The 21,839-nt window shown below is 31.2% G+C and overlaps 1 protein-coding gene and 1 non-coding gene across 2 annotated transcripts; one reads left to right on the forward strand and one right to left on the reverse strand.

The window, feature by feature from the left end:
• Positions 1-710: 710 nt before the first annotated feature.
• On the reverse strand, positions 711-784 carry Trnan-guu (transfer RNA asparagine (anticodon GUU)). Its single transcript has one exon. It is a non-coding gene; the product is annotated as a tRNA-Asn (tRNA).
• Positions 785-1,292: 508 nt separating this feature from the next.
• Positions 1,293-20,915, forward strand: LOC132760568 (serine/threonine-protein kinase H1 homolog). The gene is made up of 3 exons (XM_060752569.1): positions 1,293-1,822; positions 3,116-3,814; positions 16,146-20,915. Exons 1-3 carry the CDS (start codon positions 1,628-1,630, stop codon positions 16,503-16,505), a joined length of 1,254 nt encoding a protein of 417 aa, XP_060608552.1. The 5' UTR covers positions 1,293-1,627; the 3' UTR covers positions 16,506-20,915.
• The last annotated feature ends 924 nt before the right edge of the window (positions 20,916-21,839 follow it).

A 21,839-nucleotide genomic window follows, 5' to 3' on the forward strand; every position in this document is an offset into this window, starting at 1 on the left:
TTTGTTTTAGATTCATATTTTTTTATTGTGTTACTATTTAACATAAGATGGATATTTTTATCCACTACTAGATTTTTAGTTTTTCTTCTCAGCAAATTATTCCCCCTCTCCTGTGGCTAGAGTTTTAGTGAAGTCTGTGAAATTTAGATTTAAAAATGAAAAAAATAAAAAAAACACATGATAAGGCCATCCTTAAAAAAATGTTTGTTTGCAGTAACGCGACCGACTCAGAAAATATGCCCCTACTCAAAATTTTTTTTCATGGTCTGGATAAAAAATTTTTTTTTTTGAATCAGGAAATTATGCCTTGTGCTTTATTTTCGTTCTTTTATTATCTTTTATTAATAGAAGAAATAAAATGTAGGTCTTATTAAATTAGAATTCAGTTATCAATTTATTAATTGTTACCAGATTATCAAAGCATATATTGTCCAGCATTTTGAAATTCCATGTTTATTTGGGAGTACAGTTCAATAAAAAAAAAAATCGACCTACCTACCCACCTTGAAAATTCTGGGTCGGGTTACTGCAAACAAACATTTTTTTAAGGATGGCCTAATCTATTCTTTTTGATTAACTAAATTGTTTTCTAGCATTTTCAATTTTTGTCAAACTAATATTTTGCACACACAATATTTTCTGCAAACTTTTTTTTATTGTAATATTACTTTTACTGAAATATGAACGAAAAAAATATAAAAAAAAATCTCCGTCCCTGGGTGGGCTTGAACCACCAACCTTTCGGTTAACAGCCGAACGCGCTAACCGATTGCGCCACAGAGACAGTTGACGAAGGGGAAAGGAATATTAATATAGATACAAAGTATTATCTATTCAATCATATAATGGCGCCGAGTGCACGTGAAAAGTGATCTGCACCTAAAGATGTTTGATTAACAATTTTGATACTTACGACTTGTTTTTCAAATCATTCATTAATAAATTGGGCTCGAATTGCTCATAAAATATGCACTGGTGCACAACTGCACATATCCAATACTGTAGAGCATCTAAATTTTATCGATCATATGAAGGTTAAAAAAAATGTCGCAGGATGACATTTATAAGGAAAATAAGTTCTGGTAATGTGTGTGAAACTCAGGTAGGAAGTAAAAATGTAACAAAACGCACAATTAAATAGAATTTGGAGATTTAAAGGTATACTTTGTTGTTATAACAACTTTGTGACGTTTCGTCACGTGTCTGATGACCCGGGCCAATTCGCAATCGGGTTAGCAGTGTAGATTACTACGCGATAATAGATTTTGTGTATTGCTATTGTGTATTGAGGTCACATACTTTTCAGAGTAATTTCTCCAAATATTAATCAATATTCGGAATTTCAAGTCAAAACTGTATATTACAACTTTTAATCACAAAATTAAGGTTATAAGTTGATGTTTTACTTTAGTATTTTCTAATAAATTTGGAACTACATTAGTGGTGTATTTAGAAATTCAAACAGGTACTTGTGATACACTAATTTTGACAGAAAATGGCGGATAGGCAGTCATAAACGTAGAGCAATCTTATTAAAACGTGAGAACTGTAAAAACTGTGATACGAATGTAGCCCCTTCTCTTACTAACGAAATGAAGGGACTACCACGTTTTATTTTCGCTACGTGATGGGCTGTGCAAACGGGAAGTTAGAGCCTGAGGCGCCCCCAAATGACATAGTTTATCCAACTTATTACGGAGGTAAAAATGGGGCACGAACCGGGCCGAACGGCGTTGCGTACACAAACGCTAAGAACCAACAGGCACAAAGGAAAGGGGTTCAACCTCCGCCAGAAGGTGGCCAACCGAAAACGAATAAAAAGGTGAGATATGGACAATTCTTTGTCTGGTAGAATTCTCTGTAATATTTTTTTTCAGTCTGGTAATGAAAGACGTCAGAATTCTTGATTTGATGATTGACATATAAATATATCCATGTTTCAGATTAGAACTAAGAGCCATATCTATCAAAAATGTTTTCATTGATTAAGCAACTTTATTGTGTTCATCATGTTAATCAACATGATCATCAACCAATGGCCAATCAACCCTTACAAATTTACTAAATGTTAACAACAAGTTTATTTTATTAAAATAATGTTTTATAAATTGTTTATTTTATTAAATGTGCAACTAAGGGTTTAAGGCCTGTTGATAATAGCATTTAGTGTTTGAAATTATTGTTTGTCCATTAGGATTGCAGTATTTCAAATGAATATTAACACATTTACTTCGGTAAATCGTCAAACGGCTGTGCCGCACGTGACCAATTAAATTTTGTGAAAATGTACAAATAAACTTAAACCTATACTTAAGTCAGTAATGTAAGTTATTGATATGCTTTGTAATTCTTATCATTTATATGTTAGAGCAATATACATAATCTGGGTAAAAAAATTTAAAATTAAAAGGACAAACTGATTTTATTATGGTGTCATTACTGATAACTACAGAACTCTAAGTAGAAAACATGTAAATTATAGGGGACAGTTCAATGTTAGATATATGCATACAGAGCATCAATTTTGGGACATCAACTAAGGTGCCAATGCTCATGATAATAAAGTGATAAAAAATTGCTGATTTTAGCAATATTATTGTCTTATCTTGTTTCTTATTTGCTGGCTTAAGATTCAAACAGTACAGAATACAATACATGCATTCGAAAGGAAATTATTGTTCACAAAGGAAAAGAAAGGTTTAGCTGGTTTAGCCATTAATTTTTAGAATAAAAATCTGATACAGTAAATATTAATATTATTATACCAAAAGTTGTGAAAATACATACTGTATATAATTTATTCGAAGATATAGATTCTATGTGTTTATTTTAGGTGTTGTTTTTAATTAAATTTTGTTGATATCTATAACAGCTTTTTTCCCTTTATAACAGACCTGTGCCATTTACAATGCCCAATCCCATAAAATTTAAAATCATGTTAGTTTCTCCCATTTTAAATGGAAGGTAGGGCCCATTACTTGTAAAACTAGGTAAGTACATATTAAAATGTGTAATATACAATTTAATATGTAACATTTGCCACTTGTAAATAAAATGCTGAATTAAATTTAGTTTCACAATATATAAGTTATTTTTTTTTATCTGTCAATTTCAGGTTAAAAAATATAGGGATAAGTTTGATCCCCGTGTAACTGCCAAATATGACATTAAAGCTTTGATTGGCAGGGGAAGTTTCAGTAGAGTGGTTCGTGTTGAGAACAGACTCACAAGACAACCATATGCTATTAAAATGATTGATCGAGTGCAGGGAAAGGAAGTGTTTGAATCCGAGTTAAAAGTCTTGAGAAGAGTCAAGCATCAGTACATTATTCAATTAGTGGAAGTGTTCGAAACGAGGGATAAAGTTTATATGGTTATGGAACTGGCAACAGGTGGTGAGCTTTTCGATAGGATTATCGCGAAGGGAAGTTTCACTGAACGCGATGCAACGCGAGTGTTGCAAATGGTGTTGGAAGGGGTTGATTATTTGCATGGTTTAGGCATTGCACATCGTGATCTTAAACCAGAAAACTTATTGTATTATCATCCGGGTCATGATTCCAAAATTATGATAACTGATTTCGGGCTTAGTGCCACCATAAAAGGAGAAAATATGATGCGGACTACATGTGGGACTCCAGAGTATATTGCCCCAGAGATTCTGGCTAGAAAGCCATACACGGTTCAAGTTGATATGTGGGCTGTGGGAGTGATCACATATATTCTCCTTAGTGGAACTATGCCATTTGATGATGAAAACCGGACAAGGCTTTACAGATTAATTCTGAAAGCTAAATACAGTTATGCTGGAGAGGTAGTGTATAAATTTTATTTTTCCGCTCAAAAAAAATTTTTTGTGAAAAATTGTGTCTTTTGTGGTTTCTTTCATGACCCTTATCTTAAGTGAGGGGACCCCGGGACAAATACGAAAAAAACAAAGCAGACCTTGTTATCCTTGCTCTTTCCATGGTGTGGGAAGCTTGGGTTTCAGTTGACTGAAACATTTAAAAAAAAAAAAGAAAAAAAGAAAAAAAAAATACATGATGAAAACTTGAAATGGCAAAGAACGTGTACATTGTACATGCTTTGTCAAAAAGATTCATCTAGCATTGTTGTTTTTTTTAAAAAGGTTGTAAATTTCAAAAGTTTTTTTTAATGTTTCTAGATAATCTACTGTAAAATTTACTTTCCTAGGGTGTTATAAGATACACTCTGAATATTTAAAATGAAGAATACGAAAGACTTGCTTTTAGATCTTTATTCTAATTTTAGAAACTCTTGGGCAATTTCTGATTTGATTGATTATATATAAAAATTGAGATTAGAAATAATATATATAAATATTTTAAAAGTAAACTTTGTTAAATGCATCTGGCTTGAGTAATCATGTAGGAAAACAGGAAGCCTTTTGTTAATCTTACAATGAGCAGTCTTTATTCAAAAAAAAAAAAATTACTTAAAATTGTGGTTTTCTGGCATTAAGGATACAAACTCTCAGAGAGTTTATTGTTCCCAGGCATGAAAGATAAAATACCCTTTAAAATTGGTAACATAGCAAAAAAAGAACAAGAAGATTTAGATAAATGTTTTGTTGTTTAGTTCGAGCTATAAAACTTGGAATATATTATTTGGTTGTCAAACATTTGTTAGTTTGTTACATGTACATGTACTAGACTGGTTCTCAAAAATTTTGCTAGTGATATAATGACTATGTATACATACTTTGTATAAATGTAGGGACAAAAAGAACTGATATGTAGCATTGTGAATTTGTGTACACAGCTAGGGTGCCTTTATTTGTCATATAAATACAAATATGAATGATTCAATTAATGACTGATTGTAGACTGACTTCAGGGTGGCCATACCATAATGCTGTGTGGTTTCACATGCAGTAATTTTGCCTCAATTTGAAGATAAATATTTTATTTCTTAACCAATTTTAATTGAAGTATCAATATATTATAAAGGCTATTCTACATTTAAGTAGAAGTGCAGTCTATACTGGAGGCAAAGGCTAATCAATTTCAGTCCCAACAGATTAAATGTTTTACCAGAATGTTAGAGATAGGGAAAAGTTTTTCTTCTATTAAAGAAAAAAATATTTACAGGTCTTTTCTCACCCAAATTTAGGTAAAATACTTAAGAAACTATGTGGCTAATAGCAGAACTTTAAGACACAGAGTATCAAGTCTATAGTTTAAATTATTTAGTATCAACAGTATTTGGTCCCTCCCTTGGAATTTTTTTTTTAATTTTTACAAACTTAGGAGCTTTTTGAACCATAGGGGTATTTAAAATAACATCATCACAGTGTCTTCATTCAGTTTTAGTTTCTCACAAAAAGTAGTACATGTAATTCAATATAAAAGAATGATTTAAGACTATGTAGACAAAATGGGTTTAAATTACATGTATTAATAATAGTAATACTATTATGATCATTTATGATCCTTTAAATACCATGTGTGTTACATATATGAAAGGTATTTCTATGGTATGATGTTCTGTCTTTTAAAGTTATTTAATCTGTCTTTGGTTATTAATTCTAACACCCAAAAAGATTTTTTTCAGTGAATAGTTTCTTTGTTACTCTTTTATTTCGGCAACATGTTTACTTCTGATTAGTTGAGTTGATAACAAGAAAAAGACAATAAATGGAATGATCTCTATGAACTTGGTAAAGATCTTGATCAGATCTGTAGATAGAACTATATTATTCAGGGAGCGGCCATCTTTTATGACTAGGAAAAAAAAAAGGTAGAAGATTTTCTCTGTAAATTTAAGCATTTCTGGCAATGTTGTTTAGGTAGATTATGTTTACACTAAGCCGCTGTATCATAAGCCTCTTAGGCTGTTTGGTTGAGAAATTAATTGTTTGTGGGAGGATAAAGGCACTCCACTGATTAATCCAGGATTCTCCCGAGGTAACAGGTGCTCCAGTAATTGGTCTGTTTTTGCAGTGCAGTCATGATGTTTTATTACAACATCACCTCGAAAAAAATTTTTTTTTGGTTTATAATCTTGTTTGTATCTATGAATGTTGTAAGAACTGGTTATAATAAATGTGAAATGGTTTGAAGCTTTAGAGACTTGTTAATAAACAATTTTAGCTTACAACTTATAATTAACAGTCATGACTTAATTATAATGACCAAGTTTATTCAGCCAGACTCAGATTTGATATTTCCACCAAATTCATTACAAATGAATATTTTATTGAAAAGCAAAATACATGTACTTTAAAAAAAATAATAGGGAGTTGTTTATTTCATAATGCATACAAATAAGAAATATTAATGCTCTTGAATATCCTTGCAATACTAATACATGAATCCTTGAATTTTTGGGGGATTTTTTTTCTACATAACAAAAATATGTTTAAATTGCATTAATTTAAAAACATGTGTACATTCCTTGATTTTTTTGAGGATTTCTTTGCTACATATTTCAAAATCGGAACATGCACAAAGAAAATATGTAATTTCCTAGACTTTTTCCCAGTGTTTCTGCAGATATTGAGAATGATATTGAGAAAATGTTTTAATCCAGGATGGTTTAATTGTGCTTTATCATCTGATTCAAGTTTTATGTGTCAGTGGGAGGTAAATAAAACTGATCTACATCACATATCAAAATACCAAGATCATATTATTATATTATGACAAGTCAATCAATGTCGTCACAGATCAGGTATATATGTAAAGTTGTAACCTTAATGACTGATTTCTTTATAGCCGTTTGTAGTCGATACGAAATTATTGAATTTATGAATGATATTCTGATTATTTTTCTTGATTATAATTACAAGACAGGTCGTCATGTGAAGTTTTGATTGAAATTGGCACAGTTTTATCACGGGTTACTAATGTGACTTACAAGCTTTTGCAATCTTGAAAAAATGTCATTCAAACATATAGGGACCAGGTTTTTTGGCCACCTTGAATTTCCCTGAAGAGTACAATATATGTATAGCTTATAATGTATGATGAGAAGAAAAGTGTGACTTTTTTTTGTCAGAAGCCATGACACTATTTTAGTTAATAGTCTGTAATGTTTATGTTGTCATTTTCAATTTGACAAGATCTTAATTGGTATATTTTAAAGCTATATCTTGATATGAAATATTTAAGAAAAACTTTATTAACAGTAAAATTACTGTTCTTGTGATTCTGGAAAGAGTTGTAACAAATAATTTCTCTTATTATTTACCACAGATTAATGAATATTTTAAGTAAAAGGAATAAAATGTTCCAGAACGAACAAAATATCGTGGTAGGGTTTTCACGGTTATGCCATGATTTAATGCATACATGTGACATTCATTGTAAAAAAAATTATACAAACTTATTTCTGTCATTAAGGTATTTTAGAAGTTTTCTTTTTCAATATAACAAAATATAATCTTTGCAGCCGAAATATAGTTTTTATATAATTATACTTTGAAAGAGTATCATTTCTGCGGTCTCAAATTATCATTTATAATTCATTATCAACTTTATATACATGTATATTAAATTCAAATTGTTTAACCAATGAACATTTAAACAAGAAAAATATTACATACATTTGTATGTAATATAGGTACGATTGCATACTACTTTTTGTGAAGACTTTTTATGTTTGCTGCATTAAAAGTGTAATGTAAAATGAACAAACATGTCATGAGATATTTTAATCTTTAAGCATTTTCATGGAATGTACTTAATGTATCATCATATTAAAGTTGCATGCCTTCAGATGAGAAAAATGATTTCAAGGAAAAGAAAATTCACGGTCAATTGACTGCTTTGAAGCATAATCACAAAATAAAATTACAGGAAATTAAAAACCTTTTTAATACACTAAAGGTAGAATTTCATTGTCTAAATCATAGTCGCAGATTTGAGATATGATTATTTATTCAAATTAACATCATTATTGGTTATATATTGATAAAAAAATACCGAAAGACACAGTTTGTAAATATTTATTACAATAAAATATAAAAAAGGTATTTTCCATTCTATGCGACGCGCCGAGGTAAGCTATATTTATAATTTGGGATAATCACTTGATACTGTAAATGGCAGCCATTTTACGATACGAAAATGCCTGGCCCTCCTCGGACAGTTTATCCTGCCGAAAAGATATGAAAAAATACTTGCAATTCAAAGTTTGTTTGCTACATAAAGATTATCGATTTACTCTTTTACTCTGCCTGATTGTAATAATATTGAGGCTTAAACCATCACGTTATCAACACACATGTAGGTGTAAACTAATTTCGTGTTCATTAAAATTATTCTGTTAATAGACATATAACAATCTTATTTACAAATGAATTGATAAAACAATGATCCCAGAAGCATTTAAGATAATAACAAGATATTTATGAAAATAAATGCATATAAATTGTAAATTTGTGTATGACAACTCACCCCCTAAACAAAACATAATAGACTCAACCAAAACAAGCCTAACTACATGTATGTAGTTGCATGACCATGATTAGCAATAGCAAACCAAGTTTAAGAGGTAAAGCTATTGTAAAAATAATACTATGACCACAGCAGATTTCGTACAGAAAAAATTATTTACTAATTTTATAAATCATTGAGAACAATAGGACAGACTGCAATAAGCCAATATTCAAAATACTTGCTTCTTAAGCACAAGATTGAATAAAGTAATGGGATATGTTGTCCAGTATTAACACTGTTTGACATTGCAAGTTTGATCTAATTGCGGCTTAACTAGGAAATTAAGCCAAAATCATAAGCCAGCAGAAATTACAATGTACTTTAATATCCATTTCTTATCATATATAATTTTAAGGGAAATTAATGAGCATAAAATTTATAATATCTGAACTTTTATACACTGATACTTGAAAATGGTAAAAACTTTTGTTAATTTATTGTGTGTCTATGTTTCAATACTTTATCATATATTATAAATCCATCATAGGGTATAAAGTTTGTTTGAGGGGTCATACAATTATTCACTGCATTTATTCACTGTAATAAAAGTAATATGGGATAAAAAAAAATTCTAAAAAGAAAAAAACATATCTTAAACAACAAAATTTAGATTAGGTAATGCAGTGCATTTGTGACTTTCTACAGTTACTTCAAAAATTAGATAAATCTCTGCCAACAGTTTAGTGTCAGTTTTGATTTTTTTTTTCTAAAGGGAAAGGGAGAAATGTAAAACATTATTGAAATTTAATTGAAATATTGGGTGATTAAATTGTCATAGATTTCAATCGTCATCCACGCATTATATTTCAAAATGGTATGATGGATTTTTATCGTGGCTCTTTTCCAAAAAGATTATTTGTTGCAGATATTAAAATTCATTGTCATTATATTGTACATAAGGTATGTAAATAATCGGATTATTTGCCATTCAATATATTCCGTATTTTGGAAGGGAGTCAAGAGGTATTGTACGAAAATTGTCAGAATTCAATGTGTTTTTATCAACTATATTCAAGTTGAATAGCACACCTAACAGTTAATATTTCAGAAAGTTTAATCTTCTATGTGAAAAACATAGACTAACATCCTGTAAATCTACAGACAAAATCTACAATAATAATGTACATGTTATGATGTATGTAGTTAAGATTTTGTTTTGCCCTTAAGGCTGACACAAACAAATCTACACCATAGTAATGTAGTCAAGATTTTGTTTTTGGTCTTAAGGCACGCTGACAAAAGGTACTGGTATTTTTGGTAAATTTTAAACATTTAAAAGTCACATTATTAGCCACAATCTATGAAATTAGAAGCAAACATTTCTCGAAAAATGTATGATGAATAAGAATTTTGACATTTTGAAACAATAGATCAAAAGCATGATTATTTAAGCATATTGATAAATTTGATGAAATTCAATTTTTAGTTTTTACACAATGTTTAGATATCAATTCTGAGTGCATTGTTGTAGAATAATGCACGGTTTGAGTTCAAATGCGTAGTAATATAATCACGAAAACCGATAGGCCTGAGTGATTAATTACAAAGCATTTGAACGAAAAACGTGCATTATAATACAATAATGCACGAAGAATTAATATCTATTTCCATTCTAACACGTCAAGAAAAAATAAAATTATTATTATAAAGTTGGACTTTATGTTTGGTGGTTAAATTTGTTTTCGCCTTAGAGTTTCCCATAGAAACGTTCTTTAAAGGCTGTTCCAGTGGGTTGAAAAAAACTGTCGTTAAATCTACCGTGTGTAGAAACATTTTGAGAATAACGAATTTTGAAAAGTTGATATAACATTGTTTTTTTTTTTAATTTTATTTCATTCTATATTTTTCAAGCGAAATACAAATTATTAAAAGTGAAATAAATGTGAAACTTAACTCGTTTGCGACATTAAAATAGCGTTCTTGACTTGATTGCTTTGCACGTGCTGTTTGGCGCTACATTGTGACGTCACGTAAACAACACTTTATACGTCTGTACAGCGTTAACGACTGAATTAAAGATATTAATGTTCGGATTCATTTTCTTAGTTAGACCATTTTCTTTCATTCTAGATAGCTTTCAAAACAAAATTCGACAAAAAATGTTTTTTTATTTATCAGATTTTTAAACAAAATGGCGCCCTCAATGTGAAAATACAACAGGGAGATAATAAGAACGGCGAGTGCATTGTTGTAGAATAATGCACGCTTCGAGCCTTCTTTGTTTATATAGAAAAAAATCCGATAGTGTTAGAATGTAATTTTTGGAAGGCAGTAACGGCTTCACAAATGCAGTCATTTAAAATTGCACTTCGATACAAAAACACCAGAACTTTTAATGCATTTACATACTAATAGGTGTTATTACAAAATCTTTCAAAAATAAGTATAAAGTACTCAATTTCTTCCATTATTGTCATTGGAATACTAAAAAAAACAAATTTTGACTATAAAGAATATAAATTGTCTGCAGCATATAAGTTCCCTTGATATTTATTTGGTTACAAACAGTTCTCATTTAGGGAGTGATGGCCTAAAGGTCAAGGTGCCTGCCTCTCAAGTTTGAGTCTTACTGGGATAACAAGGTTTATTGATAGGACACCAGTGCTGGTGAGTTCCAGGAAGCTCAATTAAACTTCAAGCTTTCATTATATTCAATCAAAAAGAAATATATTTACTTGGGGGTTAAGAAAGCAAATTTGTTTTGAGCGCAAATTCCAACAAGCATTATAGTAAGGCTATCAAACAAAAAAAAATGAGGTGCCTTATAACAAAATGTAGGTTAGACAATTGTTTCATTGTCTTATTACACAAAAATGATCTTCACAAACAACTGCTATGGAAATTTCACAATAATGTATATAGGGAACTATAGAGAGAGAGAGAGAGAGAATATTTCACTGAGTCAGCTAGTGAGCCAAACATGAATGGTGTGCCAGCAGTCTAGTATCACCTGTGATGTATGAGTCATGACACAGTAAAACAGGAGTGATATGTTGTCTGTGTGTCTATATCTTATACTGCTTAACTTTCATAAATATTCTGACCCACTTTCTTACCTTCCTTTTACTCTCACTGGAGCTTCCCATTCATGTAATGATTGTAACAAAAGAGTTAATATAATAACATGGTGGCTGTTATTGATGTGGAATCTTCTTTGTATTTTGTACTTATAAACATTTTTATGAGGTAAATTATATTTATTTTCATGAAATTAACTCACTACAGTGTTGGAGCAGTACCTCTAGACACTTGCAGAAATGCTGATTACAAAGTAGAAAAATATTGCTGTTTTGCTGATTCTTACATTTTTCTTTCATTGTCATATATAAATTGGTGTGAAGAGATGAATATTAGACATCTTACTTAAAGTACATTTCTGCGGATGAAAAGGAGAGATTTTAGAATTTAATCATTTAGCGCCTCACCCGGTATATCCTGGACTCTGTATTTAATGTGGTGGTCCCAACATTAAAGTCACCCTCTATTTTCACTAATGACCATGTTTGATACAAGACGACTCTTTCATGCTGTGTAGGTTATGTATATAATATTATTGTTGACACTTGACCTGCTTAATTTCATGAACTTTTCCGGCTTCCACTCTATTAAGTCTCTTTGAAGTTCACACTCACACCTGTCGTTTGTATACTAAAGACATATTGTGCATGTTTTGGGCATAGCATAATTATGTTCAGTAAGTTTAATTGAATAAAAATTAAAAAAAAACAAAACAATTTCAAGTTCAATTGCAATGTAATTGTTTCATTACCCTAATACCCTGCTGTAACTGAAAGCGATTAGCTTTTACCACCAGTATAGAGTCAGACCCAGCTTGGACACCTGTATAGTCTGACCAAGTTTTTTATCCCTTCAACTTTCAAATGGACTTTTCCAAAGTTGAAGCAGGGCAAATTCATTATAAAAATTCAGCAAATTAAGGTTTAATGGAATTAAAATATGTTAGTAAGCCAGACAGACCATTTGAGTGTAACAATTTATTGTTTAGTTAACTAAAAAGGCAGTGCACTCTTTGCATGCGAACTCGTAAATCTTCCAGTGAATTATGTATTTTCCTGCAGAGAGAACAGAAGTTTTAAGCTGCTTAAACAATTAGGGCGAGGTTTTGAGTCATCGTCTAAATCAAATAATCCATTATAACATGCAATGCATCATGCATCATTAGTATACTCGTAAAACCATAATCTGCAAAAAATGCCCTTCTTCTGGTGCATTGTATGCAACTTTTCTGTAAACTTGACAGATTTATGAAGGGCTGTCTGCTAGTGTATTTGAGCGGCATCACGACAAAATCAACATAATGGGTTTGCGACCAGCATGGATCCAGACCAGCCTGCGCATCCGCTATCAGATGTTCGCTATCAGTTTCTTTACTTGTTATAGGGTCTGTAAGCGAACAGCATGGATCCTGATCAGACTGCGCGGATGCGCAGGCTGGTCAGGATCCATGCTGGTCGCAAACCCACTATGTTGGTTTTGTCGTGACGCGGCTCATTTTATCAGAATGATTACTTGGATTTTATTCCAGTGTTCTTCTGTTCATTGCTTTCAAGTTTTGCCTGGGAGTTTTGTTTTTGTTCTTGAATTTATGTTCTGTTTAAGAGATTGTTCAAACCCAGATACACAATTGTTTAGAGAAAGGAAAGTTTACCTGAAATTAAAAGAAAAATAAAAAAGAAATGGGGTGAGCAAGGGGTTTGAAAGTTTGTTGTTTTCCGCCATTTTGTCTATAAGGTTTACATCCTTTTGTTACTAGTCTATTAGTCAGGGTGCAATATTTTCAGATCGTTAGAATTTGTTTGTACATCAAAGGTAAAGGTCATAGTCACCATTGAACAATTTAATAATGTTAATATCTTTTCAATTTCTGCACTGCTCAATGGTCCTACATGCAGATGTGGATTTTTGTTGGAAGATTTTTCTTTGATGAATAGTTGACGTCAAAATATTCTTATGCATGTATGTTGTTAGTATTAAAAGCCTTACTGACCTTACATATCAGTTGATATGTTCCGTTAGAATTTACAGAAGCATTATAATTCTTTACATGTTTGTGTACGTGGTGACGTTGATAATCTAGGAATAATTAATTGTTAAACTGAATGCCTCACAGGAATGTCAATATTTGCTCGATATTATAACTGCAAGTAGTCGTCAGTAAATTTAATCAAGTGTTAGATTAAGTAAATTATTATGAAAATATTTTGTAATATTTTAAATGTTGTAAATTATTCATTGACTTCTGTAATCTTGATTGTTGCTATCCAGCTAGCTTATGGAAGGTTGGTGGTTCTACCTAGGTGTCTGCTTAAAGCCTGAATTAATGCACAAATGGGTACCTGAGGTCTTCCTTCTGATGTAGAAAGTCTTTATATCACGTTTTCATTTCAGTGTGACTTAAAAACCCTTAATGTTAATGAAAGTAAATAATCTGGATTGCTTTCTTTAATACAGGTGTACATGTACATTATTTGAAAAAGCAGGAAATTTATGTATGTATGTGTACTGGCATGTGAGCAGTTCCCGTACAGAAGCAGTACCCGTATTTTTCATTTAAACGCTTGATTTTTACTTGCATTCTTCAAAAATTAATTTCAAATCAAGCAGATACATAAACGAGACAAAATCTAATTGTCAGTTCGGCAGTACGTATATAAAGTCTCATTTTAAATCACTTTCACCTGTGCGTCGTCAAAACGTAACCTTGTTGTCTCTGGGGGATTCCGTCATTGCGCGCATGCGCAAAAATACTTACACGTGAGGCTTGTTAAAGGGTTTTCCACTAATACCACCTGTTTACAAATAAGTAGGCAATGAGATGAAAAATTGTTTAATTATCAGAATGTTGACCAATATTACTATAAATAATAATTTTATGGCTTTGATGCGTAAAATATCATGCATACAAGCATGTTAATGCATATGAATGCGTTGGGGTAACGGTACCGGGTAATAGATACCCGCTTTTAGTTTACGCTCTATTTCCTGAATTACATCTTTTTATCTCTTAGAAAATGGTCTGTTCAACAATTGTAAATGAAAAATAGGTCCGATATAATAAAATTGTATAATTATAATGGGTTAAATTTTATGTACGGGAACTACTTCTCTTCATACAAAATAATGGATAATTTCGTTACCCCATATGAGGCCTCATAACTAAGGGTTATTCTATGTTTAGAACATGATGGAATTTCCATGATTTGTGTAACGAGCCGAATATTAATGTGTAACATTCAAATTTTGGTGAGTGAGCGTAATAAAAAATAACTTTTAAATAACTACGATTTTTGTACGGGAACTGCTCGCATGCCAGTATAGCAAATTAATTAAAAAATTCAGATTTATAGTTAGAATCATTCAATATTTAAAATTGCTACTTGTAAGCTTTCTTGAAGTACATCTTGAAAATTGTCAGATCATTGAAAAACATTTTGAAAAATTATTTGTAAACATTTAACAAGCAAGAAGTAAGTGTTTACATATTCATAAAGGCCAAAATTATAAACATTTGTTTGCTGTCTCCAAAGTTGCCAGCTGCATTGTATTTTATAAGAACAAAATTATGAAATTTGCGTTCGGCTTTTATTGCTTTCTTATTCTCGAGACTTATTATAATATAACTAGATATTAAAAGTAATGTAATCAGGTGTCAATATTTTTTTTCAAAACTTAAGCAGTTAAAAAAAAAACACATTGAGCAAGAAAACTAGTAATGGTCGCAGCCTTAATTTACTTTAAATTAAACAAGTGTATCCTTGTGACTCAGTATGCAAACTTGATTATAAATTCAACAAACAAATTAACAGGTTCCAAAAAGTTCAAACTACTTTAGATGAGAAGTTTATAACAGCTGAATGACTCAGCTGTTTTTCATTACCACTATAAACCTGTATAACTTTCTTTGTCTGTGAGAATAACTGTCTGTGAGAGAAGCTTACTACTGACTTAATATTGAAAATATTACATAGTGGCTGTTAGTTTGGTTTTTCAAAATTAGAGAACAAGATTAATAAATTTCCAATTCTTACTTACTAGTTTTAGTTGCCAATGTATCAGTTATATTGTAACTATGGCCTTCCCAAGCCTGGATTGAATATCAAGGACTGCAGATCAACCTATCTATGGTTATTAATCCCATCCCCCCACCCCAGTCGATTTAAGTAACTGCCAGTTCCCCTGTTTTTGAAGGGTAAGCACACAAAACCACACCCACTGATGGTAAAGTGAAAACATGGCTTTTTTTGGCGTCTGTCTTCAGCACTTAAAGTGGGTGTGGAGGTACATGTATTGAATGGTGTTGCAAAAGCAACTGGAGCATTATACTTCAGACATAAAAAATCTTGTGAAAATTTCTTAAATAAGTTATGATAATGTATTGGTAAAAGTAGTTCAAGATTGACAATATTTCTGTACAACTTTGACCTTCATTATCCTTTTATATAAGTTTTCCGTTAAGATATTGGAAAATTATTCAATGTTTGATCCTTGGATTAATTCAAGTCCAAGCTCAGCTTGATAAAAAGTCAATTAACAATAGGGCATAAATCAGGACAAACATAGTTTATAAAAAATAACAACAGTTTGCTTTCAATACTTAATAAAATAAACTTTATACTATGTTCTGTATCACAAAAGTTATCAATAATTCCTTGTATATTTCAGCATTGGAAAGATGTTTCGGATCTTGCTAAGAATTTCATTGACCGCTGTCTAGTCATAGCCCCTTCTGAACGAATCACTGCTGCTGAATCGGTCAAACATCCATGGATCGTTACGATGGCCGCCAGTTCTAGTAATAAGAACTTACACCGCACTATTAGTCATAACCTGTTGCAGCGTCAATCTACGAGGTCAAGGGCAAACAGTACAAAAAGTGCCAAATCTACACGATCAACGAAATCCAATAAATCGAATAAATCAGGACGTTCACTGCACTCAGAGCACCGACGGGTTCAGCAGGAAGAGATCGAGGCCCTGCATCGTGACCCGGAGGTGCAGGCAGATCTAGCCTCACTAAGTTAAGCATGAGGATTTTTTTTTACAGACAGATACACTATGATAAGAGAGAAGAAAATGTACAGGGAAAACAAGTTTGTCCTAATGGAAAGTATTTACAAAGAATGAAGCTTTTAGTTTATCAGTGTTGTGAAACATTACAGTTTTTGTGTACAGTGAAATCCTGAATACATTTTGCTGACATAACAAGTTTTTGAATGAATCCAGGGAAATTTGTGATTTATTTTAAGTTCACTAGGTTTGTTTTCAGTATCGTTTTCATTTTCTTCACGCTGTTTTTAAGTGAGGTTGGATATAGGATAGACCCAACAGAGAAAGATCTAGGGGGAATCGTTGAGATGCCCCTGTTGCCAAAATAACAAGATATGTGATATTATTATGAATGGAACCACTTGAACATGTGTGTGTGATTGATTGGTTGGTTAAAATATATACTACTACAAGGTGTTGAACATTGTTCCTTTATCCCCTAGAATTTTTGTTACAGATATTTCTTTTATATAAATAAATCTATTCTATGGAAGCAAAGATTCTGTACTTTAAGTTTGGGGAGGAAGGTGTTAAATGACAGAGACACATAATGATTTGTGAGGAGGAGATGAAGAAGAAAAGGTGAGAAAATCTTGTGTAAAGAGTCTACTTCAGCAGGGAATTTGTATATAGTCTCACTGATAGACCTCTATGTATGTTTCGTTGTGTATTGCATTACAAATATGAGCCGCGTCACGACAAAACCAACATAGTGCGTTTGCGACCAGCATGGATCCAGAGCAGCCTGCGCATCCGCGCAGTCTGATCAGGATCCATGCTGTTAGCTTACCAACTCTATAGCAAGTAGAGAAACTGATAGCGAACAGCATGGATCCAGGTCAGACTGCGCGGATGCACAGGCTGGTCTGGATCCATGCTGGTCGCAAAGGCACTATGTTGGTTTTGTCATGACGCGGCTCATATAAGGTCTTGTTAACTTGATAGCCAATGGCTTTTTCTTTTGACTTTTTTCAGTGTTTTACACATACAATGCCATCTTTTGATTCGTGTTTCGTAAAAACTTTAAAAAAAATGTTAAGATAAGCATCACAGACTTTTATCAAGCTGGATCATGTGATAGTGATAGAAATATCATTCGGAGATATTTTGTTTATAGAAATATGAATCTCGTAAAATATTAAAACACTGTGTGTTAAATCTTTTTGTTTAAAATTATCTCCATTGCTATTGGCAGCAAAAATATTTAAGTTTATTTTATGTCTTACAGATAAATTTGTTTAAAGTAAAAATTTTCTCAATTTGTAATGCAATACGTATTTGTTCGGTGATAATTACACTGTATTTTTTCATATACTATCGCTAGTGCCAAGTTGTTTTTTCTCTCATTGGTTGTTACTATGTTATTATGTTACAAATCATGTTTTTATGGAGATCTAGTTGTTATAATGATATGTGAAATGAGCCGTGTCATGACAAAACCAACATAATGCTTTTGCGACCAGCATGGATCCAGACCAGCCTGCGCGTCCGCGCAGTCTGATCAGGATCCATGCTGTTCGCTATCAGTTTCTCTACTTGTTATAGGGTTTGTAAGCGAACAGCATGGATCCTGATCAGACTGCGCGGATGCGCAGGCTGGTCTGGATCCATGCTAGTCGCAAACGCACTATGTTGGTTTTGTCGTGACGTGGCTCAAATGTTAATGCATTTAAGACTGATACAGCACAAGTGGTTATCACATGTATGATAGGCTCATGTGACGGTTGTGACCACAGGTGTTCATCACGTTGTTTGGTCAATACCCCAAACCCCCTCTAGTAAATAAATAAAATAAATGAATAGAAAAATAAATGAAAAATACAAAGATATATTTACTAAGTAAATCTATGTATTTTTGTTTTTTGTTTTTTTGATCACAGGGAGTTGGGGTATTAACCAATCAAAGTGCCAAACACCTGTGCATGTGACCAGTACAGTGCGAGCCAATGTCGCCTTGATGTCTTAACAGACTCAGTGCTATGGGCTCTTAAAGTTTATTTTTAAATTCCTTCAATTTGTTTTTGATATTATTTAAATAAAATGGACAATGATAAAATTTCAAGGCCAGATATATCCATAAGATAATTAATGTGAAGTGTAGGCTGAGGTTTCTTATGTTAAATATATCAAATTTTGCCATGGCAACAAATATTCTTCATTAGTTAGTACAATGTTTTATACTTAAATGTTCAGTTTTTACAGGTTTTCTTTAGAAAATCCCACCTGCCCATTACTTCATAATCGAAATAAGAACTTTAGAAACTGTTCTAAGGTAGATTTTGTAATTGCAGAATAAGGAGAATGCTTGTTAATTCATAAAAACAGGTTATAAAATTTATTGACTTAAACTTGTTTATTAAAAAAAAACTTAATTGTCAGAATTTTAATACATACTATACATCTATTAAACAACTTAATTATCATTTTCTCAGTAGGTTCATTAAAAATCATTATTCACACATTCAGTGACTACTTCATATATTTGAAAATGTCCGTCCACATGTGACAATATTTTTTATTATGGCATAGATTTATTTTTAATCGGTGATATTCTGTAAAGAAGAAAATCTCAATACCTATTCTATCTTTTTTATTGTCCTTTTTAACGTTTAGCCTGTTGGTGGGGGGGTGGGGCGACTGAAATTACCCGTGCGTCAAGTGCAGACCAGATCAGTGCCTTCCGATAATGGTCTGCACTGGCGGAATTCAGTCAGTTGTCATTTTGAAATTTTCGGTAAAAATTGATAAATGGTTTTGTCCAAATTGAAAGATGGATAAGTCCATTTATGAAATTTAGGGTGGTTAGGGTTAAGGAAGAAAAACGTCTGCTTTATTCTGGATCTGATATCTATTTTTATACATGTACCTACATGAATATGCAATTTGTTCAAAATATTTTTTTTTTAAACTATGTCGTCATCTGTTAATATAATATAGCAACAACTCTTGTTTTGACTTTTCTTTCAAGTATCAAATCTTATTTTGACACAAAATTTTGGGCATTTATTTTCATGTGTGTTTGTGCGTCACTTTTGGCATGATGAAAGAGGGAAGGTTTTGATCTGGGGATATGAGGAACTGAATGTTTACATACTGGATTTGTGAAATCCCTTACATTTCTATTCTGTTTGATAACTTTAGCTAAATTTAAGATAACTCTTAAAGTAAACCATGTCGATTTAATCTACCATTTAATGAAGAGGGAAAAAGAAATGAAAAGGTACCTTGAACTTAAAATGCTGGTGTAAGTAAATAAGTATTGGAATTTAATCTTACTTTGAACCCCATGTGCTATAAACTGATAAGAATTTTATGCCAAAAAATTGTATGCAAAAAAAAAATACCCAAAGTATGATCATTAAACAGTAATCTTTTGAAAAAATCCAAAATTATTATAACTTGAATAAATTTGACAGTTGAATGGAAAAATTATGATTTTTACAAAAATTAGAATACAGTTATTTGTACCATATTTAAATGAACCTAAAATGGTTGCTAAAGAAAGGAGGTCTTGCAAATTAAGTTTCTACGAGTTTTTCTGTACCCTCGGTATTCTCAAAAGTTAAGTAATAGAATATAATTGTTGATAAAAACATATCATACATACATGTATGTATTGTTATTTACAGTAGTTTGTTAATTTTAATGGTTGACCTAACTGCTCTTAACATCATCAATATTACAGTGCTGAAGGGGTCAACTTTATTTTATATCTTTGCCTTCAATTTTATACCTTTGACTTATATAATACATCTTTGAGTTCATTATTTTATCTTTGACTTCAATTTTATATCTTTTGATTTGATGGATGAATATCTTTTCTGTCCATAATATATTTTAAGTAAACCGTCCATATCTCAACCTGTCCATTAAGATGTTGTAATAAACCGTCCATATTAAAATTAACGTCCATAACTTTTACCGTCCATACATTTACAGTCCATGATTCTTATATGATATCAGTTGTTAAATTAGTATGACATTGTTTTTTCGTTATTATTTATGAAGTCAATCTTTAATTTAGTTTTTGCACCAAAAATTACAAGGGCTTGATTTTACTTTAGAAAGTCATTGTTATATGTGTGCAAAGTGTAGATCTGAAAAATCAAAATTGCTACTTTATGGTTTTGAAAAAAAATATGACTAAATATTGTAATGTTGTCAAGTTATCACATACACCGAAGTTTTGTAAGTACATAAGTCACTGCTGAATGTTTTACACACGTTTTTTCACTACAGTGATTTTTTTTTTCGTTATTTGTACATTGTTTTTAAAATTTGTTCATTATTTTTTCTTTTAAATAATTTATACATGAAATAGAAAGAAAAAATAATTCCTAAAATTTTGTAGGGATTTATTTCTTTAAGTGCCCAGTAATACATTTGTATTTTTGAAATAAAAATTTTAAAAAAACCTGCAGGTCATCGGTCGCTTTTAATTTGACACCCATTTTTAATTCATCTACAAAACAATTGCGTTCACAACAGTTTAAGGAATAAGTTAAATTATTTCAGTTGTTTACACAAAGTCCTCATTTGTGAAATGATGATTTTTTTTTATTTTTTTTTTTTAAGAAAACAGAACGGTTTTACTTTAAAGCTTGATATATCAATGGTCGGAGTAAATTCAGTTATATTTTTTACATAGAATTTTAATTGTTCAAACTATTGATTGAATGCTGTTTTATTTTTTTATTGTAAGCCTATAATCTCTTGTCGTCTACGGAGATTTAAAGTGCTTGTGAACGGCTGAAGATTATTGTTAATCCAGTTGTTCTCTTCGTTTCCGTTATTAATAGCTAAATCAGTTTGTTAAATCTACATTATCTACATTGTCTTAGTCATTGAGAAAATCGTGTACGCTCTATTATATATATATAACTTAAAACCTGGTCTATGTGTTAAAAGTATTGTATTTAAAGCTACTTTTAAGCTGACTGTTAAAGACGTCTAAAGTTTAAAAGGTGAAAGAATTATTATGCATTGAAATTTTGAAGTTTTTTAAAATGCCCTTATGCAATTCAAAATAGAATGCAAATTTTTCTGTCCCTTTAGTTTCTATTTTTTAGTGATTTATTTTTTCCTAACCTGTTATACAAGTGCTGCTGATCTGTTTAGAATTATTTTGTACTTTTCAGTTATTTCATTGTTTATTTTGTTGAATTATTTGTTATGTTAAGTGCTGAGTCTCAAGACACTGTTTTAACTCTTACTCATTTTTTTTTCACCCCCCTTTTTTACTAAAAGTATTAAAATGTTTTTATTATTATTATTATTATTATTATTAATAACTACAGAACTTGGGTTTGG

Source organism: Ruditapes philippinarum, unplaced genomic scaffold (genome assembly GCF_026571515.1).
Source record: "Ruditapes philippinarum isolate M1 unplaced genomic scaffold, ASM2657151v2 ctg1741_1_1_1_1, whole genome shotgun sequence".
In the NCBI taxonomy this organism is placed as follows: Eukaryota; Metazoa; Mollusca; class Bivalvia; order Venerida; family Veneridae; genus Ruditapes; species Ruditapes philippinarum.